At 58.7% G+C, this 26,324-nt stretch overlaps 1 protein-coding gene across 1 annotated transcript; it reads right to left on the bottom strand.

The window, feature by feature from the left end:
- Window positions 1–19,336: 19,336 nt before the first annotated feature.
- Window positions 19,337–21,598, bottom strand: FAM240C (family with sequence similarity 240 member C). The gene is made up of 2 exons (XM_055587067.1): window positions 21,453–21,598; window positions 19,337–19,524 (listed from the first exon to the last, which is right to left on the bottom strand). The coding sequence occupies exons 1-2, from the start codon at window positions 21,596–21,598 to the stop codon at window positions 19,395–19,397; spliced, it is 276 nt and encodes a 91-aa protein (XP_055443042.1). The 3' UTR covers window positions 19,337–19,394.
- Window positions 21,599–26,324: the final 4,726 nt, after the last annotated feature.

A 26,324-nucleotide genomic window follows, 5' to 3' on the forward strand; every position in this document is an offset into this window, starting at 1 on the left:
CTTCATCAGGAGCCCCATCGCCGAGGGCAGGGACTTCTGCGGCCAGGCCGAGGAGGTCATCACCATCCCCTTCTCCCTCGGGCGCAGGGCCCAGGGGCTGGCGGGTGAGTCCGCTGGCGGGCAGCACATCATCGGCAGGGCCTCCCTCTACCTGCCCGCCAACTCCAAGGCCACGTCCAAGGGTAGACGCTTCCTGGTGAACATCAAAGCCCCCGTCTTCCACGGCAAGGGGCTCCTGCTCAGCGGTGTGAAGGCAACCACCGGCTTCATCTACAAAGGGCTCGGCTGTGTCTCTGAACCCGTGTCTCTGAACCCGACGAGGACGGGGATGAGGGCGAGGGCGAGGGTGCCGACTGGGGCGCCCCGTCCAGCAGCACCAGGCTTGTCCCGGTTGGAGGCAGCCCACGGCCCATGACCTACATCGTCGGCCTCATGGACAGCGGGGAGGGCTCGGTCACCTTTCCCTCCTCCTTGACCGACGTGCTCCTGGAAGATGCCGACGCGTTCGACCTGGTGTACGGCTCCCTCACCTTCCCTTTCATGTTCGCTTACGAGGGCAGAGCGGCGGCCTCCTCTGCCGGTGGCCCCGAAGGCAAAGGGCAGGTGGCTGGCGGCGGCGGCCCTCCTGTCGAGGGCCGTGAGCGCCTCCTGGGGACCGACGTGGGCGGCTGGGTGCCCCTGGGCGAGGGCTCCGTCACCGTCCCCTTCTCTGTCTTCAGCATCATCCAAAGCAAGAGCTCCGGGCGCAAGGCCAGGGGCCCTCAAGGCGACGGCCTGGCGCCCCAGGGCTCGTCCAAGAAGCGGAAGCAGCCAGGACCCTGGGCGTCCAGGTTCTGCCCCCCGCCCCCCGGGGACGAAGGCTTCTGCTGGGCCGAGGGCTTCCGCTTCGACCCTTACGAAGAGGTCTGGATTTGGGTCTCTCTGGCCGTCTGCGTCCTCTGGATAATGTACCTGTGCAAGTTCAGCCCCGACCGCTCCCCGTGGGTATGAAGGGCGGTGCCTCCCGTTGCTCCCCTGGGGCCCCCCTCCAGGGGGGCTGCCCGGGCGCCTGGTGAGCAGAGACCCCTGCCCCCGGCCGCCCTGGCAGCACTGCTTCCATGTTCCATCTCCGCGGTGAGTCCTGGTGTCATGGAAACTCACGCCATGACCACCCCCCGAGCTGACCGCGTGTGTCCCAGGCACTCTGTACGTGTGTTACACTTCAATAAAATAAGAGTTAAGAGGCAGCAGCCACATAGTCTCCCGCTGAGCTGAGGGTGTGCAGGGGAGGGTGGTGGGGCACAGGGGCCAGCTGACCCCTGGGGTCCTGGTCCCCCAGTGACCCTTTCCTGTGGTGCCATTAGATCTCTGGACGTGATGCTCGGGCCGGTTCAGCACAAGCTGTGGAGGGTGGGAGACCAACACCACCTCCTCGGGAAGATGAAAGCCCCTCTGGGTGTGGTTGGAGACCCCCCCTCCCCAGGGCCCCAGGAGCTGAGGAGGCACCTTCCCCGAGGGAGGGGCAGAGGACCACCCAGCATTTTACCAGATTTTGTTCATGGTTCCTGGAACATTTTTATCCACAGCGCTTTTCAAGAAGCGCCATCTGCTTGAGGTTCCCTGTGTCTACACCCTGGATTCCCATCTTCATGGCCCAGAATCCAGGTCTAAGGGGCAGGGGTGTTGGACCATGTGGGTCCCAGGCATCAGGGGATGACCGCAGGCAGCTGGGCGGGGTCACCCTCTCCCTCCCCTCACACAGACTGGCCCCACGGCCCTGGGGTCTGAGACTTGGGTCCCCGGTCGGATGGGAGGTTTGGGAAGGCTTGCCTCGTGGGGAGGGGTAGGTGGCCAGACTCTTTGCTGCAGGGCCCTCTGTCCACAGGGCCAGGGCGGATCTGGGAGATTAGACCTCAGGCTGACTCCAGGTGAGGAAGAAGGATGGAGAGGGGTCCCCACAGAGGGGCTGCCTGGACGGAGGGACGGGGGTGGGCTTTGACGTCAGCATCCTGCCCAACGGAACCCCACGTGACACCAGGGCGCAGAAGGCTCTGGGCCACGAGGCTTGACACTCATACAGCCGAGCAGAGCCGGCCAGAGCACTGCGGCCAGGCTCCCCCTTTTCTGATACACTAACCACTGGATCAGGACACAACTCCAGAGTTCTGTCTACAGTGGGTGAGACCTCACGCCTAGGGCTGGATCCACCCTCCCACCCTCACAGTTCTGTCTACACCGGGTGAGACCTCACTCCTAGGGCAGGACCCGCCCTCGCATCCTCAGGGTCTGTCTATACCGGGTGAGACCTCACTCCTAGGGCAGGGCCCGCCCTTCCACCCTGAGTGTTCTGTCTACACCAGGTGAGACCTCACTCTTAGGGCAGTACCCGCCCTGCCACTCTGGGTGTTATGTCTACACTGGGTGAGATCTCACTCCTAGGATATGACCCGCCCTCCCACCCTGAGTATTCTGTCTACACTGGTGAGACCCCTCTCCTAGGGCAGGATGCACCGCCCCCCTCCCTGGGAAGCAGCTGTTGGGGGGCTGTGGTGCCCATAGCGGTACCCTCTGTCTTCAGACCTGTGGTCTCCCCTGGGGCAGCCCCCACTGAAGTGCTGGTCACCGCATGATTTCCAGCTTCTAGATAAATAGAAATTGTTTCTGAGATGCAAAGCTGTCCCTGGATGGCTCAGACCGACCAGACAGGGCCGCAGTAGAGAACTTCAGGGCCGGCCACCGTCCCTGCGGACTCAACGAGCTTCCCTCTGGGCACCTGACTTAGAGGCTCGAGGCCCAGTCACCCTTGGTCCTGAGGGTCTGCGGCCGCTGCCTCTGGACCACCCCCTCCAGGGCAGGGGGCTCACACCGGCGCCCGTTTTCTGGGGTCTCCCGATGGTCATCCAGGCCCCCAGGCCAGCAGTGACCTGCCCACCCCGACACCACTGGCCCACGCTGTCCCCACGGTCCTGGGCCTGCTGGACCCACAGTGACGAGTGTGGCCCCCCTTCCCCCGCCCTGCGGCCGCACGGGGACCTCCGCTCTGCCCTTCCCGCGGCTGCCGCCCCGGGGGGTGCAGAGAAGGGGGTGTGGTCCCCTTACAGCCCCTGGGCCTTCAGCGCCTCTCGCCCTGGGAACCGGCCAAGAGGGGTGTCCCCTCGGGTGTGACCGCTCAGGAGGACCGGAGCCGAGAGCGCGGGGACCCCAGGGCCCTCCAGCGGGGTTGGGGGGACGCAGCATCACGGAAGGCGGGGACCCAGCCCGCGCCGAGGTCCTTCGCATCCGCGGGCCCTCTGCAGCGCTACGGCCCCTCCCCAAGCCCGGCCGCCCCACCCCCGCCTTCTGCCCCCAGCGCCAGCCCCTCCCCCAGCGCTGGGCCCTCCCCCCAGGTCGGCTGCCCCCCAAGCCCGGCCGCCGCGCGGTCCTGTGCGCCCTCGTGTGGCCACTGGTGGGAAGCGCAGCCCTGTGATGCCGGGAAGGTACTTGTTCAGTCGTGTCTGACTCTGCGATCCCATGGACTGCAGCATGCCAGGCCTCCCTGTCCATCGTCAACTCCCGGAGTCCACCCAAACCCATGTCCCTTGAGTCGGTGATGCCATCCAACCATCTCATCTTCTGTCGTTCCCTTCTCCTCCTGTCCTCAATCTTTCCCAGCATCAGGGTCTTTTCCAATCAGTCAGTTCTTTGCAACAGGTGGCCAAAGTATTGGAGCTTCAGCTTCAACATCAGTCCTTCCAATGAATATTCAGGGTTGATTTCCTATAGGATGGACTGGTTAGATCTCCTTACAGTCCAAGGAACTCTCAAGAGTCCTCTCCAACACCACAGTTCAAAAGCATCCATTCTTTGGCGCTCAACTTTCTGTATAGTCCAACTCTCACATCCATACATGACAACTGGAAAAATCATAGCCTTGACAAGATGGACCTTTGTTGGCAAAGTAATGTGTCTGGTTTTTAGTATGCTGTCTAGGCTGGTCATAGCTTTTTTCCAAGGAGCAAGTGTCTTTTAATTTCATGGCTGCAGTCACCATCTGCAGTGATTTTGGAGCCCAGAAAAATAGTCTGTCACTGTTTCCACCCCCACCCCCTTCTATTTCCCATGAATGATGGGACCGGATGACATCATCTTAGTTTTTTGAATGTTGAGTTTTAAGCCAGCTTTTTCATTCTCTTCTTTCAACCTCATCAAGGTGAGTTCCACTATTCCTCTTTACTTTCTGCCATAAAGGTGGTTTCATCTGCATAACTGAGGTTATTCATATTTCTCCAGGCAATCTTGATTCCAGCTTGTGCTTCATCCAGCTTGGAATTTCGCATGATGTACTCTGCATATACATTAAATAAGCAGAGTGACAATATACAGCCTTTATGTACTCCTTTTCCTATTTTGAAGCAGTGTGTTGTTCTATATCCGATTCTAACTATTGCTTTGTGACCCACACACAGGTTTCTCAGGAGGCAGGTAAGATGGTCTGGTATTCCCATCTCTTTAAGACTTTTTTCACAGTTTGCTGTGATCCACAGTGAAAGGCTTTAGTGTAGTCAATGACGCAGAAATAGATCTTTTTCTGGAATTCCCTTGCTTTCTCTATGATCCAGTGGATGTTGGCAATATGATCTCTGGTTCCTCTGCCTTTTCTAAACCCAGCTTGTACATCTCGAAGTTCTTGGTTCACATGCTGCTGAAGCCTGGAGTGAAGGATTTTGAGCATTACCTTGCTGGCGTGTGAAATGAGTGCAATTGTAAGGTCGCTTGAACATTCTTTGGGATTGACCTCCTTTGGGAATGTGATGAAAACTGACCTTTTCCAGTCCTGTGGCCACTGCTGAGTTTTCCAAATGTGCTGGCATATTGAGTGCAGCATTTTAACAGCATCAACGTTTAGGATTTGGAGTAACTCGGCTGGAATTCCAGCAGGCACTGCTGGTACTTACCTGCTCACTGTTCAGTCAGCAGCTTCCTTAAAACCCAGCACACTCCACCCATTGTCGGTACTACCAGCATTAATTTTCATGAATAATGTTGTGTTTTAGTTACATCTGACTCTTGTGACCCTGTGGATTGAAACCTGCAGGCTCCTCTGTTCATGGGATTCTCTCGGCAAGAATACTGGAGTGGGTTGCCGTTTCCTCCTCCAGGGGATCTTCCCGACCCAGGGATTGAACCTGCGTCTCCTGCCTGGCAGGGGGATTTTTTACCACTCAACAAAGAGGTAAGCCCTCATGAATAATTAAATTTCAGTTAATTATTTAATAATTCATTCAGAATTCACTCCACTACTCTTGCCTGGAAAATCCCATGGACGGAGGAGCCTGGTAGGCTGCAGTCCATGGGGTTGCTGAGGGTCGGGCACGACTGAGCGACTTCCCTTTCACTTTTCACTTTCATGCACTGGAGAAGGAAATGGCAACCCACTCCAGTGTTCTTGCCTGGAGAATCCCAGGGACGGGGGAGCCTGGTGGGCTGCCGTCTATGGGGTCGCACAGAGTCGGACACGACTGAAGCGACTTAGCAGCAGCAGGGAGAGGTCACAGGACACAGCAAGGGGCACACAAAGCCCTCCTCTCCTCAGGCTGTGTGGGCAGGTTCGGAGGGCCACACCCAGCCAGGGGGCTTGACCCGGCCGACCCTGGTTAGCTGGTGACCAGGAGTGTCTGTGCCCCTCCCGAGGACGGGGTTGGGTGGAGAGTGTGGGAGATCCTCCCATAGATGAGGGCTGGGGAGGGTGATCTGGCAGATCTCCTGTCTCAGGACCTGCCCTGCAGATACCCGGTGGGTGTCTGGGCCCCACTGGCCACTGGAAGATTAGAGGACAGACTTTGTGTCTGGGCCCCACCCCCTTAGTGTGTGCAGAGCAGCTGCATGAGCTCGCCCTCCTCAGGAGAGCCTTCCTTCCTGGGCCGATGGGCCACGAGGACCCTGACTCGCTTCACGTGTGCGGACCTGGATGTGCAAACTCACTAACGTGTGACAGGATGCACAGCTCTGTCTCAAAAACTATGTGCGTAAGCTTTGACTTCTAACATCGGAACCGTCCTCAGAGCTTCCGGAAGGTCTGTCTCTGGGGTTATAATCCCGAGCTTGGCTAGAATGACGTTTTCTCTTTCTTTCTTGGATTAACTATGGATTAATTTTCATCGACAGTTAGGAACACGTCTGTTTCATCGTCCACATGTTCTCATCAGCCAGGCAGTCTGGCACTGCTTTCTAGAAAGTCTAACAGCTCTGGTCAAAACTGAGCTGGTGAGCGTGGGGTCCCCTGCCACGTGGCCTTGAGTGGACTGGGCGGGACAGATGGCCTTTCCCAGGAAATAAGAGAAATTTTCTAGCCCCTGAGGGCTGTGCTTGCTCCCGGGGCCCTCACAAGAACCACACGCTCAGTGCATGCGATTTGAACCGCTCCGTCCCTTTTCACTACAAAAGTAACATGAATGACCCTAACTCCCAGGAACGAGGGCTCAGAACCGCTTCCGCTGTGCACTCCCAGGCGCCGCTGGGGCATCTGCTGTTTTTATCATCAGTCTCTTCTCTGGGTTATCATGCAGTATGCTTACCTCTAGGTAAAACAAAATGGGATTTGGGGCGTAGTCTTGGAGATATTGGGGGTGCAGTTCCAGACACTGCAATAAAGTGGATCACATGAATTTTTTGGTTTGCTAGTGCAAATAAAAAGTGTGTGTACACCATAGTGTTGTCTAGTAAGTGTGCAATAACATTGTGTCTAAAAAAATGTACATACCTTAATTAAAAAGCCCTTTTTTGCTAAAAAATGCTAACCAGCGTCTGAGCCTGGTGGAGGGTCTGGCCTTGACGTTGCTGGCTGCCGACTGATCAGGGTGGTGCTTGCTGAAGCCTGGGGTTTTAGAACCGGACGGCAGTCAGCATTGCCTCCCTGACTGACTTCTCCTTTCACCAATGCTTCCTCTGTAGAAAGAGAAACCGTTGTAACCGTTGACCCGCAGGAGAACTTCTTCCATGATTGAAGTCCATCCTCTCCAATCCCTGCTGGTCTGTCTGCAGAGCACAGGCACAGTAAATTTTCCGTAATCCTTGAGCCCCTAGGATTTCCAGGTGGCAAATGAGCACTGGCTTCAACTTCACGTCATGAGCTGTATTAGCCCCTAACGAGAGTTCGCCTGTCCTTTGAAGGCTGAAGCCAGGCCTCGTCTTCTCCTCACTGTGAGAGTCCTAGATGGTGTCTTCCTCCAGTGGAAGGCTGTTGCCGCCACATTAAAAATCTGTCGTTCACGTGCCGCCCTCCCAAGGTCTCAGCTGGAGCTTCCGGAGAACGGAGAACACGCTGCAGTCCCTACGGCTGCGCTCGCTGCTTGCCTTTCCCTTCTCTGTCATGGGGACACTTCTTTCCTTCCACCTCGTGAACCAGCTTCTGCTGCTTCACACTTCCCTCCTGCAGCTTCCTCGCGTCTCTCAGCTCTCGCAGACTCGAGGAGAGCTGGGGCCTTCTCGAGATTAGGCTTTGGTCAAGGGTGCTGCCATCCAGGAGGGTGCAAAGACTTGGCGACCGAGCAGCAACAGAGGGAACGCTGTGGCTGGTCCGACCTGTCCAGACCGCCGCACCTTCCTCTAGACGCTCGCCTGCTTGTGCAGCAGCGCTTTCGGTTGCCTCTGTGCTCACAGCCCGGCCACCCCTCTGGTGCAGGACGCCTCATTCTCACCATGTCTCGGGTTTCCACATGCCTTCCTCACTGAGCCTCTCCGTGTCCAAGTTCTGATGTGAAGTGGAGAATTGTGACTCCCTTTCAGTCGAGCACGTGGAGGTTTTTAGGGCTGGTGATTGGCCTGGTTTCAATACTGTTTGGTCTCAGGGGAAAGGGAAGCCCAGGGAGGGGGAAAGAGGTGGGGATGGCCGGGTCGGGGAGTTAGAGCATATGCAAAGTTTGTGGACTGAGGTCGCCTCTGATACGGATGCAGTTTGTAACTGAATTATGTTACTATTATAAACAATTAAAATAGTGATAGCGAAGATCATGGTCCCAGACCACCATGACCAGTATAACAAGGATGAAGCAGGTACACTCGCAAGAATGACCGAAATGCGACGCACACAGAGTGAGCCCACGCTGTTGGTGAATGGCCCCGACAGACTTGCTGGGTGCAGGGTCCCCGCAACCCTCACTCTGTAAAAACCGCAACAGCTGTGAAGCACAGAAAGTGAGCTCTGCCAGTTACTCTCGAGAGGACACGTCTGTTCACCAAGTAGCCGAGTCCGCCTGCCTGGTCTCCTGGGGTTTTTCACTCCCATCCCAGCACGAGCCCCACCTGGAGCCCCGGCTGGCTGCAGGGGACATAGAGGAGGAGGGTATGTGTGTCCTTCAAGCCGAAGTAAACCAGGAGCGAGACCCCCGAGATGCTTACTCTAGGAGAGGAGGAGAGCGGGGAGCACACGGAGGGAAGCCGGCGCCAGGGACCCCCTGGCGCCGCCACAGCCCCGGTACTTCAGCGCCTCCTCCCTTTCTCCTCCCGTGCCCACCTTGGGCGACGCTCCAGGGAGCAGACCACCCTCTCGAGGGTCCCCCGGGACTCAAGGACGTGTGAGCCCTGGGGAGACTGTGCACATGGCCCGTGGGACCCGGGGCGGCTCTGCTGGGCCAGGTCCCTCTCCTTGCCAGGTGTGTAGGGTGGGAGCTCCCTCCACATGGGACATGGGGGCCTGACGTTCCTGGGGCTCTGCCTGCCCTCAGGCCCCCTGTGGGGGTTGGTGGGGGGCTTGGGGCCTGTACACCGCACATCTGGCTGCTGCGGCTCCGTCCCCTGACCTCAGTGGAGGGTCCACTGGCGCTGCCCGCCCTCTGGGGTCCAGGTGGGCAGACTGCCAACCTAGCCTGAGGCCACAGCTGAGCCCTTCTGCCCTGGAGGGGTCTTGGGGGCCTGGGGCAGGAGCTGGAGCTGGAGAGGGGGGCAGGTGGCAGGCGGGGAGACCCTGTGATCTCTGCGCTGTGGCCACAGTCCCCAGAGGCGCCCTGGCCTCCCCACTCCCAGGGCGTCGCCTGCAGGGGCCCCGGCACCCCTGGCCCCGCCCTTGCCGGCCGCAGGCCCCTGCTCGGGGTAGGAGGGCGGGGGCGGGGAGAGCCGCGGCCGAGCCCCTGGGGGTCAGGAGCAGACGCAGCTGCTGGCCCCGCGGGATGGACTCGGGGAGGGCCACCAGGGGGCGGCCTCGGCCTGTGTTGCGCCGCCGGGGCGGGGCTCGGCTACGCCCCTCCCCTCAGTGTGTCCCTGGGCCGGGGGTGTGGGCTGCTCCGCTCGGGGCGCGGGCCGGGCCCGCTCCTGAGAGGCTGGGGTCTCTGACTGCCGGGCCCTCGGCTGCCCCGGGCGCACCTGACGGGGGTCGGGGGTCGGCGGGGAGACTGGGCAGCGACTGGCGGCCGCAGGCCCCGCCCCCACCGGCTCCAGCTCCTGGCTTTGGACCCGGGCTCCCGCCCCCCAGCCCCGCAGGAATCACTCACGGCGGCTGCCACAACTTCCCGGGTTTGGGCAGTGCCAGGCTCTTTATTTCTGCTAATTTTCCTTTAGTTTTTGAAAGCAGTCTCATCCAACCAAAACAGGGCGCCGCTTAACCACCGGAAGCCGCTGCACTGTCTTGATTGCGCGGCCCGGGGGCATTGGACCCCTCGCCTTGTCATTTATCTCTGTTGGCCTTCTGGCTGTTCCTCGCCGGGTGATTCTGTAGGCAGTTGTTCACGGCGTGTCTTAAGCCTCTGTCAGCTGCCGTCTCACAAAGGTCAGAGCCTCGCGGCAGCGTGACTCCCAGTGTGTGTCCCGTCTATGAGCTCGGCAACACGAGGCAGCTCCCAGGCCGTCCCGGAAGCAGATGCTGGGAGGAGTTTGGGGGGCTCGGGGGAGGGGAGGCTCAGGATTTGTTGGGGACATACCAGGAGAGGGCTCGAGACAGCAGAGTTGGGCAGGAGAGGGGCCCTGGGGCTGCCTCGGAAAGGCACCTCTCGCTCCAGAGCCACGGGCTCGTCTCTGCCTGCGGGCTCACTCCCCTCCGCCTCGGGGCGCCTTGTTGGACAAGCCCCTCAGTGTTTTTTTCCAAGTGGTACCCGGGGCTTAGGCGTTCTCTTCCTTTATTCTGCCTTCTGTTCCATGGTGGGATGATTCCAATTCCTCTCCCTTCTGGCTCTCTTGCCTTTATCTGAAGTTAAGCCCATCAGTGAAGTTTTTATTTCAGACCTTGTGCTGTTTCCGTGGTGACCTTCCTTGTGTCTGGCTCTGCTGGGGCCTTTGGAGGTTGCCTCCGTCCACTGTCTTCTTGGGGGCGTAGAGGGGTAAGGCCCCTCCCGTCAGGATGAGGCTCTGCTAACGGAACCCGGGGAGGCATGAGACAGCCTTGGTGGGCACCCTGCGACAGCGCCTGAGGCCTCAGGATGACCTGGGCCGGCTCTGGGGGCCTCGCCAGCGATGCCCTGCTCGTTTAGGCATCATTCTGCGAGCGTCTTTCAAAGCTGCTGCCGTGAGAAGCCCAGCCTGCACACATTGGCTGGGAGGGATTGGAGAAGACATGGCTGCTGGTGAGGGACTTGGGGGGGGCCGGGCTGAAGCCTTAGTGCAGGGGGGGCCTCAGCGCAGGGGGGCCTCAGCACAGGGGGGCCTCAGCGCAGGGGGAGCCTTAGTGCAGAGCTGGGCCTGGGGCAAATTGCAGTGCTGGATTCACACACGCTGGCGTTGGCCGACTAGATCCTCTGAGGGTGATGAACCCACGTGGGCCTGAGAAGCAGAGTCAGCCCCTCCCATGGGGTCTGTGAAGGCCTGTTCATCCCATGACGGCCGGAGGTTCTGACCCAGGCTGCTGTCCCTCATCCTGGCCACTCTGTTCTCTGCCTTCTTGTCCACAGACGGTGCTGCACCGAGTGGGGCTCCTTTGCTAGAGGCCCCTGAGTCCCCGCCATGTAGCACCCCGGTTCCCCCACCCTAGTCGAAACTAAACTGAGAGAGTCCTGGGGGGGAGGGCAGGGCTTTGTTCTGGGTTCCGTGAGCAGGGAGGTGGGCTATGTCTTTACACAGACATCCCCACACCTGGTGTTCGGAGTCTCAGCCCTGTTTGATCAAGTTCCAGCCTCTCTGCTCTTCCCTGTCTCTGGTCCTCAGGTCCCCCGTGAAGGGCTCTGTTGCATCTCTTCGCAGGTGGGGGGCAGACAGGCCCTCGAGACAGGGGAGGAGGGGTCTGTGTAGGTGGAGAGGGGTCCCTGTGCTCATGCTGCGGGAGGGGGCTGGGCTGAACCCGAGGGGTGGGTGTGGGGGGCTTGCCCGCCTGCCTGAGGGTCTCTGGCCCATTGTATCCTCTCCCGTTTGCATGTAGGAATAATCACTGTTGTTTATAGATTTTATGAAGTGAAGTGAAAGTTGCTCAGTCGTGTCTGACTCTTTGCAACCCCATGGACTAGTCCATGGAATTCTCCAGGCCAGAATACTGGAGTGGGTAGTCTCTCCCTTCTCCAGGGAATCTTCCCGACCCAGGAATGGAACCCAGGTCTCCCTCATTGCAGGCGGATTCTTTACCAGCTGAGCCACCAGGAAAGCCCAGGGGTTTTCTGAGACGTGCTTCTAATCGATTGCCCATGAAGGGTGAAGTGTGTGTGACACAGGCCTTGCCACCACTGATGTGCCCGCAGCCCTGTGGCCTCCAGGGAGGGGTGTCCAGGAGCTGAATCAGACTGGTGCTGCCTCCCCTGTGTCCTGGGAAGGCATGCGAACCTGCAGGCGGCCCCACAGCCCTGCTCAGCCGCCCTCGGTGACTGTCCAGGTGGGCATTCCCACCCCGCCCACCCTCCTGGCCTCACGCCCGGACCTACCCTGCTCCTTGTGGCCTCTGCAGCCACATTCAGGAAATTCTCTCCAGTCATTTCCACCCTGTGTTCTAACGGGTTTCCCCACCTGAGGCTACAGAGGATATGGCTAGTTGGTACAGCTGTTTCTGTAACAATCAGCACGTACTTAGAGACTTTAAACAGCTCAGATGAACTTCCTTCCAGCTCTTGAGTGGGTCTCCAGCTGAAATTGAGGTGTCCTCAGGGCCGTTTCCAGATTCCAGGGGCCATGAACCCTTTGCTGTGGTCTGTCTGGTCTGTTTCCAACTCTCATCTTCTCTGACTCTGGCCTTGCCGCGTCTGAGAGGGGGTTAACAGTCAGGTAGGAAGGCCAGAGGTCCCAAGCAGCAGGAGGAAATAAACTGCAAGGGGAAGACTTCTTTCTTTCCCTCCTCTATACAGAATTAAAGAAGGCTTCTTTTAATTCTGTGTTGTCATGACAACAGTTGATTCTGCCTGAACTTAGCCTTGAGCTGCTAATGCCTCAGTAAACCAATGCATGCTTCTTGTATATGTCTGTTAGTTGCTCAATCGTGTGTGCCTTTTTGCCCGCCAGGGTCCTCTGTCTATGGAATTTCCCAGGCAAGAATAGTGGAGTGGATTGTCATTTCCTTCTCCAGGGGATCTTCCTGACCCAGGAATTGAACCCGGCTCTCCTGCGTTGCAGGCAGATGCTTTACCTTCTGAGCCTAAGCTATGTTAGTGAGACTATGTATTTGCTTTGGAATCTGCCTTTCTTCAAATCGGTTCTGCCTAAGACTAACCTTTTTCTCAAGCCTTGAGTTGATAGTGGCTCAGCAAACCAGTGCGTGTTACTCATGGAAATGTTAAACGATGTTAATGGAACTGAGTATTTGTTGGAGATCCTCCTTTCTTCAAGATACATGTCAGCTGTCTTATGGCTGAAGATGACTCCCCTTGTGCCGTTCTATCTCAAAATGCACGTTGTGGGAGAGGGGCCTGGGGAACTGTTTCAGTATTGAGCTGTTTCATGTATCTGACTAGCAGCTTGCTGCTGTTGCTGCTGCTAAGTCGCTTCAGTTGTGGCCGACTCTGTGCAACCCCATAGACGGCAGCCCACCAGGCCGCCCCGTCCCTGGGATTCTCCAGACAAGAACACTGGAGTGGGTTGCCATGCCTTGCTAAAAACTAGCAAGGGGGCACTCTTTCTGTCCCCTTCTGATGACTATCTCAGAAGCTTTGTCTCTTTTATACTTCAGCAAAACTTTGCTACAGAAAAGCTCCGAGTTATTAAACCTTGTCTCTGGCCCCAAATCCAAACCGTCTCCTCTGGAGGTCACCAGTCCTGGCTCAGCTCATGGCTCGCAGCCACAACCTTTCACCTCCCACTTTTTCCCAGCTTTCAGTTCAGTTCAGTTCAGTCACTCAGTCGTGTCTGACTCTTTGCAACCCCATGAATCGCAGCACGCCAGGCCTCCCTGTCCATCACCAATGCCTGGAGTTCACTCAGACTCACGTCCATTGAGTCAGTGATGCCATCCAGCCATCTCATCCTCTGTCATCCCCTTCTCCTCCTGCTCCCAATCCATCCCAACATCAGAGTCTTTTCCAATGAGCTTTATTGAGGTATAATTAATATAACAGGTTGTGTAAGCTTGCGGTAGTGATTTGATGCATGCACACGTCATGAAATGATTCCACAGTAAGGTTAGCCACCATCTCCATCATCTCACATAGGTACCTTTTTTTTTTTTGGTGGGGATAACATTTAAGACCCACTTTCTCCGCAGCTTCCAAGCACACGGTGCAGTCCTGTAACTAGAGTCCCCAGGCTGGGCGTCAGTCCCAGAGGTTCTGAACTTAGAGCCAGAATTTATGTCCTTGACCAGCATGTCCCTGATCCCCCGCCCCCAGCAGCGCGTAACCATCAACTCTCTGCAGCCTTTCCCACCCTGCCCACGCGTCAGTGAGGCCACAGGGCTTCCGTCTTTCTCTATCTGGCTTTGTTGTAGCTGTGCAGTCACTCAGTTGCGTCCGACTCTTTGCGACCCCATGGACGGCAGCACTCCAGGCCTCCCTGTCCTTCACCATCTCCTGCAGTTTGCTCAAACTCGTGTCGGTTGAGTCGGTGGTGCTATCCAATCATCTCCTCCTCTGTCTGGCTTATTTCAGTTTGATGTTGTCAAGGTCCAGCCCTGTCATCACAAACGGCAGGATTTCCTTCTCATGGCTGAAGAGTTTGTACGTGTATATACCGCGTCCTCGCTGCCCATCCATCCGTCTGCAGACCCTTCACTGTTTTGTCAATGATGCTGCGCTGCACACAGGTTCCGGCGTCCCTCTGAGCCAGTCAGCTGCCTCCTCCTACAAGGACCCGGCTGCTGACGCTGGTCTTTCCGGAATGATGCCCCGTCTCAAGACCCCTAACTTAACTCCCTCTGAGAAGTCACTGGGTGTGAAGGTCACAGGCTTACAGGTTCTGGGCTCAGGACATGGACACCGACGGGGGCACCGTCTCGCTGACCACGGTACGGATCAGGTGGCCCCGAGCATTCTGCACAAAGTCTCTGTCTCCCCAGGAGGAGAAAATCTGCTTACAGCGCTGGGTTGCGTCCTAGACCACGGCCTTCTCTCTGTGGGGACCACTCGGCTGCAGCCCAGCCTTGTCACTCACTGCTCCCTGGGTGGGGCCAGGGCGGGGCTGCCCCGCCCCCCCAACCCCACAGACTCTCTTCCTCTGCACAAGGGTGGGGCCTGCGTCTTCCTCACCCAGACGTGTCCACAGATGCCCCTCGGGGCCTGGCCGATCTGCCCCCCGCTCCACGTCTCCCCTGCCCAGTCCTGCCAACCTCTTGCCTTCTAGAGCCCCATAGCAAGCACCCTGGACCCTTCTGTGATGGCCCCCCGTCTGCCCCTGGGGCCTGCTGCCAAGGCCCTGGGACCCATTCCCTCCCAGGAGTGGGGGCCCCACAAGGGCTCGCCCTGGACTGGGGTCCCAGAGGGAGTGCTGGTGGGTGAGGGCCACGTGGGTTGGTGGCTGCTGTGGGTTCGGGGTGGCTGGATGGAGCCCATCAGTCAGAGGCTGACCTCCCTCCTCCGGCCTGGGCGGAGGGGCCCACGGACTGCTCAACTGTGCCAAGCGTGGGTCAGGGTCCCCCAGGGAGGAGAGGGACAGCAGACCCCAGTGGACAACACTCGAGACTGGGGACCCCAGAACCTTGGGTGGGAGAAGTCCATTGTCCCCACCAGGACCCAGCACGCACCTCCCTGGGGGCAGCGTGTCCCTTCAGACGGGCAGCCTCCCTGCCCTAAGCCTTTTCTATTGGGATGAAATTCATGTTCAGTAAAGCGCGCACCCCCAGGGCCCAGCCGAGGTCTGTGTGTTGTGTAACCTCCACCCAAACAAGACCTGGAGTGTCCCCACCCAACGTGGCCCCCAGGCTTCTTGGCGCTGGGTCCCTGCCCAGAGGGGACCAGGGTCCCACTTCCGCCAGGAATGGCTGCACCCCTTCTGGGATGTCACCAGAGTCACCTGCAGGATGGGCACGTCTTCGTCACATCCCTGCCTCCTTTCACCACACCTGCTGTTTTCGAGGTTCACCTGCATTGATACACATATGAACAGCTTGGTCCTTGTTATCTCTACTATTTTACTATCGGATGTACCATGACTTGTTTATCCATTTTCTGTTCTGGGGCAGCTCTGGTGATACCAGTTCAGGACCTTTTGTTGTTCCAGAAAGCCAGGGATATTTCAAAGATTAATGGAGTTCCATCAAAAAGAAGCTGGTTTGAAAAGGATCTCACTGGTCAAATCTGTGAGAATTTGAGCATCCGGAAGAGGGACGCTCAGGGTTGATTGACTGCATCCAGTTTATGTAAATCCACGAATCTGCGGTGATACTCAAACGAGAGAAAGCACGAGAAGGGATATAGTGCAGAAGTGAAGCCAACTCTTTCTTTTGATTATTGGTGTCATAAGGGACAATGTAACACTGCCCTGCTTTCTGCTCCCACTAGAGTCAGTCTAAGTAAATCACTCCAGTCATGAGGAAGGCCCACTTGGAAAAGGGATGCTGTCTAATGAACATGGAAGGGGGACAGATTAGCAAGTCCCCAGTGTCAGGTGCTGGAAGTGACCCCTGGGACAAGGTGGGGGTTTGTGATCGGACCCTCAGAGGGGTGACTGCTGGGGACCTGCGCTTGAGGCATTGAGGGGGCTGTGTGTCTCCTGGACGCTGGTGGGTGTAGACTCAGTCTCACTCAGAGGGCGCCCAGGTGCTGGTTTTGGTGGCAGGCCATCCAGCCTCTGTGTTTAGGTCAAGCCCCTTGCTCCCTTAGAGAGAGTTTCTGTCTTTGAGGAATGAGACAGGACGGGCGAGCAGAGCAGTGAGTGCAGTTGGCCAGGGGACAGTCCCCAGGGCTGGTTTTCCCGAGAGCCGCGGGAGGGGACCTATTTGATGTGAGTCTCGATCACACAAACCTGCTCTCACAGGAACCGGGGATAGTCGAAAAGGGACTTGGCATTAGCTGGTGTTCAAGAGTCTATACTTTTCTGTTAAGTACAGTAACTTAATTTTGGCTAGTCTGGGAAATGCTCTTATTTTTAAAGACGAATGCTGAGGAAAGAGACATGGTAAGCACCGGCCACCTCTAGAAGGCCTTCCTCCTGTAATTGGCCCTGCTCTTGGTTTGCCAGGTCCCAGCAACACCGCCCCATCTGGGGGACCCTCCTCCAGGAAGCCCCCAGAGTGCCACCCAGGGATCTAAAAGTCAAAGACCAGCCCCATGTGAGTGCTTCTCTTCCCAAGTTGACAGCCCCTCAAACCCTCACCTGCATTCCTGGGTCCAAACAGCTCTGAAAAGCACAAGTTTTCTTTGTAACTCACATGGCAGCAAGACCCTGTCGTGTTCTACTGAGAGGAAGTGGTAGAAAGATGACCATGTTATCAGGGGGTTTCTGGGCTGAGGGTTGTGGTCCTGCCAGAACAGGGTATGCTCCAAGTCCCCCCAGGCCGGGCAAGGAGCCCAGGGACGAGGACCAAACCCAGGGACGAGGATCAGCCCGGCAGAGGGAGGCCCCGGCCCCAGAGCTGTGCCTGGCAGTCCCTCAGCTCCCGGACCCGACTCAGCTCTGGAGGACGAGCAGCCGTGGACTCAGGGCCACAGTGACTATTTAGAGTGTGCGGTTCTGCTCAACATCGTTGAATCCGGCAAACCCTTCCATGGTTTAGCAGACCAAAGCTCAGTTAGCTAGCGGGCCTCCTCCCGTTGTGTTCGGATAAGTCAGAGCCGAGCAACCATGCTGCTTTGGAGAGAGCTGACCGCCCAGTGTAGGGGCCCGGCTCTCTGAGGGTGGCAGGGGCCGCACAGAACCCCCTGCAGCGGGCGTCAGCCCCCACACGACGGCAGACGAGCCCCTACTCTGGGCCGCCCCCCGCAGTCCAGGCAGCCCGGGGGACCCCCAGCCCTTGGGCTGCATGGCCTTCCTCAGCCGCTCCAGGTCCTGGGGGAGGGAGAGGCCTTGTGGACGGAAGAGACTCTCTGTGTCTCCTCCAGGCTCTGCCCCCATTTCTCTGTGTTTCAAAATCTCCTCCAGAAAAAAAAGAGTCGGTGTTTGAAATCCAGCCCCTAAATATGCTCTGCACACGTGGAAAATTGCAAAAGGGCAGGGCGAGAGGAGGGCTCGGTCCAGAGCGCCCAGGTGGGGCCCCGCCCCCTTCCTCGGTCCCCGCCCCCTTCTTCCGTCCCCTGCATGAAGCACCCTCCGGTCTCCGGGGTAGCTCAGCTTTGGGGACAAAGATCAGTGGCGGAGAGGCTGCGGCTGGTGAAGAGCCTTGTCTCCATGCCACCCTGGCTTCTGCCATGAGGAGGAAGGTCAGCGGGTCACTGCAGCGTGGCGGGCCCTGAGGACGGGGTTCCGCATCAACACGCCCGTCCCCCAGACGGTCCAAGCAGACGTCTCTGTTTATCCGTGTTGACAGCGCGGAGCTCTAAGCACATCATCAGATGAAATTACCCTGGAGCAGCTTGGGGCTTTTCGAGTCTTAGTGACGGACTTCTATTCTCCAGCTATTTTTAGGGCCATTAATCACCACATTCCCCGCGTGTTCATCAGTGGAATGTCCTGAGTCATGAGCTCTGATGGACAGCTTGCAGGGTGGTCCAAGAACGTGCGTTTGCAGGTTGGTGTTGCGCTGGGCCTTCTCTGGGCCCTCTCCACGGCCATTTGGCGAGTCAAGCACCCGTATTTGTGTCCGATTCCGGACCTTTTCTGCTGGATATCCCCTTGTGGTCCAGTCTACTGAGGACAGCTCTGGAAATGCCGTGGATGTCACGTGGCCATTTGTGTTGGCGTTTTTTCCTTTGGTTAAGTCTCTGGAGAAGCTCCGAGAACCCCTCCCCGTCCTTGCCAACTGGATCGGGGGTCAGAACAAAACAGAACCCAAACCCAACTGTTATAGAATCCAAATCTGCACTGTTCACTACACAACAGCCCGATAAATGGGGAGATGAGTTGTGGCACAGAACAGTGACTTTACTCAGAAAGCCAGCAGACGGAGACAAGGGTGGACTAGAGTCCCAGAGAGCATCTCGGCGGACTTAGAATTCAGGATCCTTTTATACTGAAAGGGGAGGGGGTTTGGCTGCTTGTGGTGAACTTCTTGCTATGGGACTCCTTTGTTCTCGCAGCTGCCCATGGGTAGGTCAGGTCACGATGTTCCTGTAAACCTCCAACTGGAAGATGTTATCCTCTGTTCTGCAACTCTTTATCTCTGTATGAATGAGAAACTATTAGCCTGTAAAGGCGGAGGCTTGAGAGCGGGCTGACCTGTGTATTTCAAGCTGTAGCCAACATTGCTGACTCATAGCGAAGGCGCCGGCACACGAAGGTTAAAGACCTGAGGTGGAGTCGGATCTGTCCTCCCCGTTACACTATCTGCAGAGACGGCACAGCCGGGCCCCAGCCCCCTCCCGGGAGTCCTGCCCTGTCAGCGAGGCGCCGTGGTGGCTCCCACTGTGGGCCATGTGGAGGGGGCACAGCCCCCGCGGGCATCTGGTTGGCTCCCGGTCCTCCTGTCTCAGCCCGGCCTCTGCTGCGGGCTCAAGCCCCCTGCTCATCCGGGGGTCCGGGGAGGTCACAGCCCCCGCTGGGGGGACAGGCAGGTGCGACACTGAAACACTGAGTCCCAGCCCTATCGGCCTCTGCGGCCTCCGGAGACTGTGCCTCCAAACCCAAGTGAGGAAGAGGCTGTGTCGCTTCCTGAGATGATGTGGTGGCGAGTGAGGACTTTGAAGGGACTTGGGGAGCACACGGCTTTACACAGCTTCACGTCGGGCACTGTCCTTAGGCTGAGCTTTTGCAGACATTTTGATCAAAGGTGAATTAAATTGTGTTCAAATTTGCCCAAGTCCCCACAGTCCGGAGATTTCTTTCTAACTTACTGGAAGTTAGTAGCATCATGTTCACTTTTAGTGTGTGTACATTTTACAGGTGTGAAGAAAAATGGTCACAAAACATCCACTCATCTGAGATTTTATTGGGCGCTTACATCACGCTAGAGACGCAAAACCATGCAGGGGCTGGGCGGCCGCAAGGGCGGCACGGGGCCGCGGGCAGCTGCGCTCTCAGGCTGCCAGCTGGTCCCCGGTGCTCAGGGCGGGGGTGCCCAGTGGGGCTGGCTGCGGGGGCGCCTCCTGGGAGCTCTGCAGCATCTGGTTCCTCCTCTCCAGCTGCCGAGCCCACTCGTCGCGGAGCCTGGGGGAGGCCGTTTGGGCTCAGTGAGGACCTAGCACACCGGGCTGCCCAAGGCCCGTGCCCGGTGCCTGCCCCTTCTCGTCTCCGAGGGCCCCGCCTGCCCGCCAGGAAGGGTCCCGTGGGCTCCTCCCAGAGGGGAAAGCGCAGCCGGGGGCAGGCAGGTCCCTGCAGGACCAGAGGCCAGGACGCAGCGCCTCGGTCAGCCTGCCCCACCCAGCACCCCAGGTGGGCCCTCGGGAGCTCACTTCCCGGGTCAGGGGTCTGTGGTTGGGACCACAGCATGACACCCAGTGGTGACCCAGGGGAGACAGGCCCCCGTAGACTGAACATGCCCTTGGGCCCCATGTGAGCAAGGGGTTTGGGTTGGAGGGAGCGGGCTGGGATGGGAGCCTGGCCTGGACCCGCCTCCGGGGCTGCTGGGCAAACTGGTGGGAAGCGCCCACACAGGGAGGAGGGTGCCTCCCCCGAGCCAGCGGAGAGGCCAGGACAGCCCTGATGGCCTGGGGACGAGGGCGGAGCTGCTGCTGCCCAGGGGCAGGGCTGGGGGCGGGCTGAGGCCGAGTCACCAACACGTCTCCCCTGACAGGTGAGGCTGTCAGCCCCGCCCAGGGCCTCAGTGACCGGCGAGGCAGTGCTGCCCGCAGCCTGCTCCTGGGACCTTCCCTCATGGGCTGAGACCCAGAATGTCCTGGGCCTGATGGCACATGAAGGACAGGGAGGAGGCCACGGAGACCCTGCAGGGATCCTGCGCCTGGAGCCCTTCAGATGAGGGTTCTGTGCCAGGACCTCCGCCCCAGGAGGCCAGGTGAGGACAGTGGCCAGCTCTGGGGGCCACACGGTGTGGACAGGAGGCGCCGCAGCTGCACACCTGTGCTGAGTGGCCAGAAGCACTGGATGGGGGGGCAGCATGGCAACCAGACCTCTGGCCACTGGCAGGGTCAGTACCCAGGCTGAGCCCTCCACAGTAGCCAAGAATCCGCCTTTCCAGCCTAGCTCGCAGGGCAGCAGCTGCTGGTGCTATTTGGGGACTAAGGTTGGGGCCACTTTGGAAGTTTCTGGCCATCTGAGACTTTGTCTTGGTGCAAATTATGTGCTAACATTCCCTCTTAACTGTCCACTGCTCAGGGTCACCTAGGACACACCCCTTAGCACCCACAGGCCCCTGCGTCCACTCAGAAAGAAAGTGGAGTTGGCTTTGAGTCTGTAAGTGAAGCACGTGTGTGACAAGGAGCAGGATGGACTTGCTGGTTGATTGCATCCAGCGGGAGCAAATGTCAGAAAACAGATAAAATCAGATGAACTCTGCAGGGCAACTTCCTACAGGACCCTCAGGAGATTGGGAATGAAGGGATGGGGTGATGGAGGGATGGGTGATGGAGGGAGGGGTGGTGGAAGGAAGGGGTGATGGAGGGATAAGGTGACGGAGGGATGGGGTGACAGAGGGATGGGGTGATGGAGGGATGGGTGATGGAGGGAGGGGGTGATGGAAGGATGGGGTGATGGAGGGAAGGGGTGATGAAGGGATGGGGTGATGGAGGGATAAGGTGATGGAGGGAAGGGGTGATGCAGGGAAGGGGTGATGGAGGGATAAGTTGATGGAGGGATGGGGTGATGGAGGGAAGGGGTGATGGAGGGATAAGGTGACGGAGGGATGGGGTGACGGAGGGATGGGGTGACGGAGGGATAGGGTGATGGAGGGATGGGCGAGGGATGGATGGGGTGTTCTTCTCTACCACTACTGAACAGTGATGTGATTCTGAAGCTGAGTTGGCATGGTTGATGTTCAGTGGTTCGTACCCACTCCTCAGGTGACACTGATCTGGGGGTGGGAAGCGGGTGGTGGGGGGGTCTCTAGACTGCATCCTGAAGGCTGGCAGTCCCGGTACAGGTGTGTCTCTGTGCCCTCAGGTTGCTGGCACCGAGCTCACCTGTCCAGGGCACTCCTGCGGATCCTCATGTCCTCCTTTTGCAGTTGTTCCCTGTGAAGCTTGATTTTTTTCTCCCAAAACATCTTTAGCACGTCAGCATCGTAGGTTACCCTTCCGTGGTACTTCATGGTGTAGCTTTTGCTCATGTTCTGGATAAAGGAGAATGTGCAGATCTGTCATGCTGTGCTGTGCTGGTTTGAGAGCTCATGAAACCGGCCCCTTACCGATAAGAAGGCGGCTCCGCCCCAGATGTTTCCCTTGCCCCCTTGCACCTTCCTGGGGGTCAGACTGTCAGGGGCTCACAGCGCATTCAGACCAGCAGGCTTGCCGCCTTCTGGACTGGTTTCCTGGATTAGGGGAAGTAGCAGCTGATGGTGAATCCCACTGGGGCCTTTGGGCATTTGGGAACGTAAGTGACAGCAACTCTTGTCTGCCTCTCCTGTGGGTGACCCCAGGCGCAGATGGCTGGGGCGTGGTGCCATACAGCAGCGGCCCTGCCTGTGCCCCGAGCGGCTGCGCTGTGCGTCTGACCCCAGGACGGCAGAGCACGATGGAAGTGACTAAGGCTAAGTGAGGTCACCAGGGGCCCTGACCCGGAGGACTGGTGTCTTTACAGGGGGGCGGTTGGGACACAGACCACAGAGGGACGCCCCGCGAGGACCTGGGACCCGCCAATGGGTAAGGCCTCAAGGGAAGCCGCCCTGCCCACACCGGGTCTTGAGTTTCGCCTCCAGGACGGCACAGGTCAGCTTCTGTTGCGAGTCCGTGGTGCCTCCCGGCTCGTCACTGTGCTCACCGTGTCTCCAGCGTCCCGACGTCTGCCCTGCACACCCACCCCTACACGCCTTGTTCTGACGCCCTGGTGCTGGGTCTGGGCCTCCTGGTGCAATTTTGAAATACACACTGAACAATGCGGGACCCTTGCCCTCTCCTTGGGGGAACCCACACTCTGGGCCACAGTCCACCTGCCCTCCTCACCCAGGATGGGGTGCCAGACAGCCAGGGACGGCCCTGCACCTCGGGACCCCTGGAATCCCACAGGCCTGCCCACCCTCCGCCTGCCTCCCCTGGGCCTTCCCACAGAAACCACGCTCCCTCTGCCCCGCCACCCTCCCCTGGGGACGGTGAGGGACAGACTGTCCAACGCAGTCACAGCCTCATCTGCTGGCCTTGCTGCATCATGTGCTTCCTATCAAGGCCCCTCATTTCAGGATGCAAGGTGGACACTGGCCAAAGAAGCCTCATGAGAGATTCCAGACCCCCTGTGGACCCCTGAGACCAGGCAAGGTCATTCCAAAGGCACCCCTGGCATAATTAGGGACTGAGATCAAGGTAAGATCCCGGGGACAGAAAGCGAGGTTTTTCATCTGGAACTGGCTGTTGTTAAAACCTCCGACCGTGGGAACTGCAGGACCAACCAGGCTCCCTCCCAGCAGAGGAGGAGCAGGTCGGGGGCAGGAGTGGACGAAGCCCCCCCACCCAATGGTGGCTTCTCTGCTACTCCGTGCTTCTAACCACGTCATGAAGAAGGGGCCCAGTGCGGCCTGCCTCTGCAGCTCAACTCTTAAGGCACGTTTGGGCTTTCAAACCCCCTAAGCTGGTCAGACTTGACCTTGAGAATTCAGTCTCAAGCACAGGTGTTTGTCCTGAGCTGGCGTTTGTGGTGTGGGTTGTATGGTTCCCGTGGTTGGCGTGGCTGGGAGAATCCGCCCCCAGCAGGACCCTGACCCTGCGGAACCTGCTGCCATTTGTCAAGGGGTTTCTCGAGGGGCCAGAAGGAAACTCTCACCCCGGGCTCAGACCCACATGCCAGAGGCTCTTGTCTGAAAGGATGGAGAGACGACTTTGGTTAGAGAAAGTCTGCATCTGTGTTTGGTGGGAAGATGGTGAGATGCACAATCTGGGACCTTTGTTAGAAGCTATGGGTGTAGGATGCCTGGCGTCTGGTCCTCCAGGCAGTCAGGTCATGCCTCTGTGTCCGGGTGAGGGGTCGGCTGAGCAGAGCTGTGTAAGTGCTCGGCTCCTCAAGGCCAGGGGCTGGGCCACATGTGGGACTGAGGCCACGGGCATGGAGACTAGTGGAGCCCCTGTGCAGAAGAGCCTCCCTGAGCCCCCAGTAGCCTCAGAGTACAGGGTCCGGTTTCAGCACCATGCCCGGGCAGCCTGAGGTGTGAAAGGAGCTCCTGTGTGTGTTGCACACCGCATGTGTGTGCGTGGGTGTGAGTGCCGGGGAGCCACCTCTGGGGCCTGCACGCTGGCTGACCCTTGGGACACGGGGCTGGCTGTGGGCACAGCTGTGGGCAGCTGCAGCTGGAGCCGGGAATCTGAAGGCCACGAGCCCTGGAGGAAGACCAGCCCAGGCCCACGCGTGCACAGCGGGAGCCAGGGGAGGCTGGCTCAAGGCTTGAAGATCTTCCTGTGGAAGCAGGTAGGGGCCGAGTTCCCTGTGACTTGGGGGCCGGGGCGCAGGGCAGGAGCAGGGGTGCCGGCGCGGGAACCAGGAGAAGAGAGGGAAACGACCCGCCGCCCGCTTCGGGGCCAAGAGCACTCGGGAGACCAGCCCTCCACACTCGGGCACAGGGAGCTTATGAAAACTAAAGGAGAAGCTGCAGGCTGGCCGCAGACCCATTAGAAACAGGTCTAAGTCTCTGGAGCTGCCTGCTTGCTGGATCGGGGTTTGCAAGGCCATGTGACTAACCCCAGTGCCCCGAGCCCAAGCCTGCACCTGCTGGGGTGTGATGGAGAAGCAGGGAGACGTTTGCAGGCGAGAAGGGCAGGAGGTGGAGCCGGCAGGGTCGAGGGCCAGGAGGGCGGCCGTCCCGACCCGTGGGGGACAGGGTGGGGGACAGGCTAGATTTGGGGGCAAGAGCAGCCCAGCCGGGGCCAGGCTCCACTGTGACGGTGAAACTGCAGGATGCCCTGGGCCCCAGGGGAGACCCCTCCTCACTCACGGACTCTGTGCGGCCACCCCACCTCGGCCTGGGGGCAGCCCCTTCCGAGCCCCCAGGGATGAGCCCTGCTCCGCCATCAGGTCCGCAGCGTGAGGACCCCACCCTCCTGACCACCCGGCAGGGCCCGTGTCCCTGCAGGAGGCTGGAGGCTGCGCACGTGTGAGCTGCGTGGGAGGCGGCGGTAACAGCTCCGAACCCAGCAGTGCTGGGGGCCCAGATGGCGGCGGAGGGGACCCTGAGCTCACCTCCTCCCACAGACACTCAGAGCGACATCAATGAGGGTGGCCAGAAAACTAGCAGAAAGGGGGACCCAGGACTAAAGACATAACAGAGACCCACAGCCAGACGGGCAGCAGCGGTGGGGACACAGCATATGGGGAGCCGCAGCCTGCGGCCGGCAATTCACCATGGGCCGGATTTCACAGTCGCAGAGGTTCCCCCAAGGAGCAGGTTGGTCTGAGCCCCACGTCGAGCTCCTCAGCTTGGGGTTCCTGCAGCAGGAAGGCGAGCTCCCAGAATGTCTGGCTTCCTTTCAGGAGAGCTGGAGGGCTGCGGGAACAGACTCTGCTTGCCAGGCTGGGGAGACCCGGGGTGGGGTGGCAGTCTGCAGGAGCCAGGGTCAGACCCCTGCTGATCATGGGGCGCCTCCAGGGAGGCGGGGCCCCGCGGACAGCCCTGGGGCACGGATGCTGGCAGCAGCCCCTGTTGGAGGCTTGTGCTGCCAAGTGGGCACCAGCGCTGGCCAGCACCGCGTGGGAGCCCTCCTCCTGGCCTCTGATGCCAGCGGCTTAGCCAGCACGAGCTGTCCGCACCCGTCCTCTCCCGCCCACCACTGACTGGGCACCACGCGCTTGGGGAGCTAGCCCTGCCCACAGCAAGTCCAGGGTCCAGCCCCAGCCACCAGGGGCCAGCGCCAGCCCTGGGGGCTCCCTCTGGCCCCACATGCGGCTGCTCTTGGTCCACTCTGAGTGCCCCCAGGTCAGCACGTGTGGGGCTGGCCTTGGCCGGACAGTGGGCCGGCCACTGTCCCACGCCCCACCTGGGCCACACGGCTCACTTCTGAGGAGGCCTGCCCTGTCCTTCAGGGCGTCTGCCGCAGTCAGCCCCCCATGACAGAAGGGTCCATGCGGCCCACAGAGGGGCCCTCCGGCAGCATGGAGCTCTGGGGACTGGAGGGGGCATGCCGTGGGCCCCCAAGGACATCTCTCACCTAAGGCCTCTCATCCAAGACTGGGAAGAGTAACCAAATAGCCCAACACATAGAAACGAACACAGAGAGTTAGGCAAAAGCAGGACACAGAGGACCTCAGGGAAAGAACTAAACAAGGTAAGCATCAGCCGTCTACCTAGTAAGGAGCTCACGGCTACGCTCACAAAGATGCTCATGGACGCAGAAGAAGGATAAACACAGTGAGGATTTCAACAGAGAGATGATGTAAAGAGGAACCAAACCGAACTGAAGAAAACAGTTGCTGAAAAAACCACCAACACGAGAAGGAATCAACCAATTAGATCGTTCCAACAGCAGAGGAAGGGGTCTGTGATCTGGAAGACGGAGTGGTGAAATCATCGGAGCTGAACAGAAAAAGGAAAAAAAGAGTATAAAAGGAGGCTAGTTTAAGAGACTTCTATAACAACATCACATACAGTGGTCCCAGAATGAGAAAAGAGGGGAAAAGGAGCAGAAAACTTCTTTGAAGAAATAGTTGCTGAAAACTTCCCTGACTTGGGGAAGGAAAAGGACAGCCAGGTCCGGGAAGCACAGAGAGCCCTAAACAAGGACAACTTAAAGAGGCTGGCATCAGCATATTATAATTAAAGTGGCCAAACTGAAGATAAAGATAGAGTCTTAAAAGCAGCAAGAGAAAACCAGCCAGTTACCTACAAGGAAATGCCCATAAGACCATTAGCTGACCTTTCA

The sequence above is a fragment of the Bubalus kerabau genome, chromosome 6 (genome assembly GCF_029407905.1).
Source record: "Bubalus kerabau isolate K-KA32 ecotype Philippines breed swamp buffalo chromosome 6, PCC_UOA_SB_1v2, whole genome shotgun sequence".
Taxonomy (NCBI): domain Eukaryota; kingdom Metazoa; phylum Chordata; class Mammalia; order Artiodactyla; family Bovidae; genus Bubalus; species Bubalus kerabau.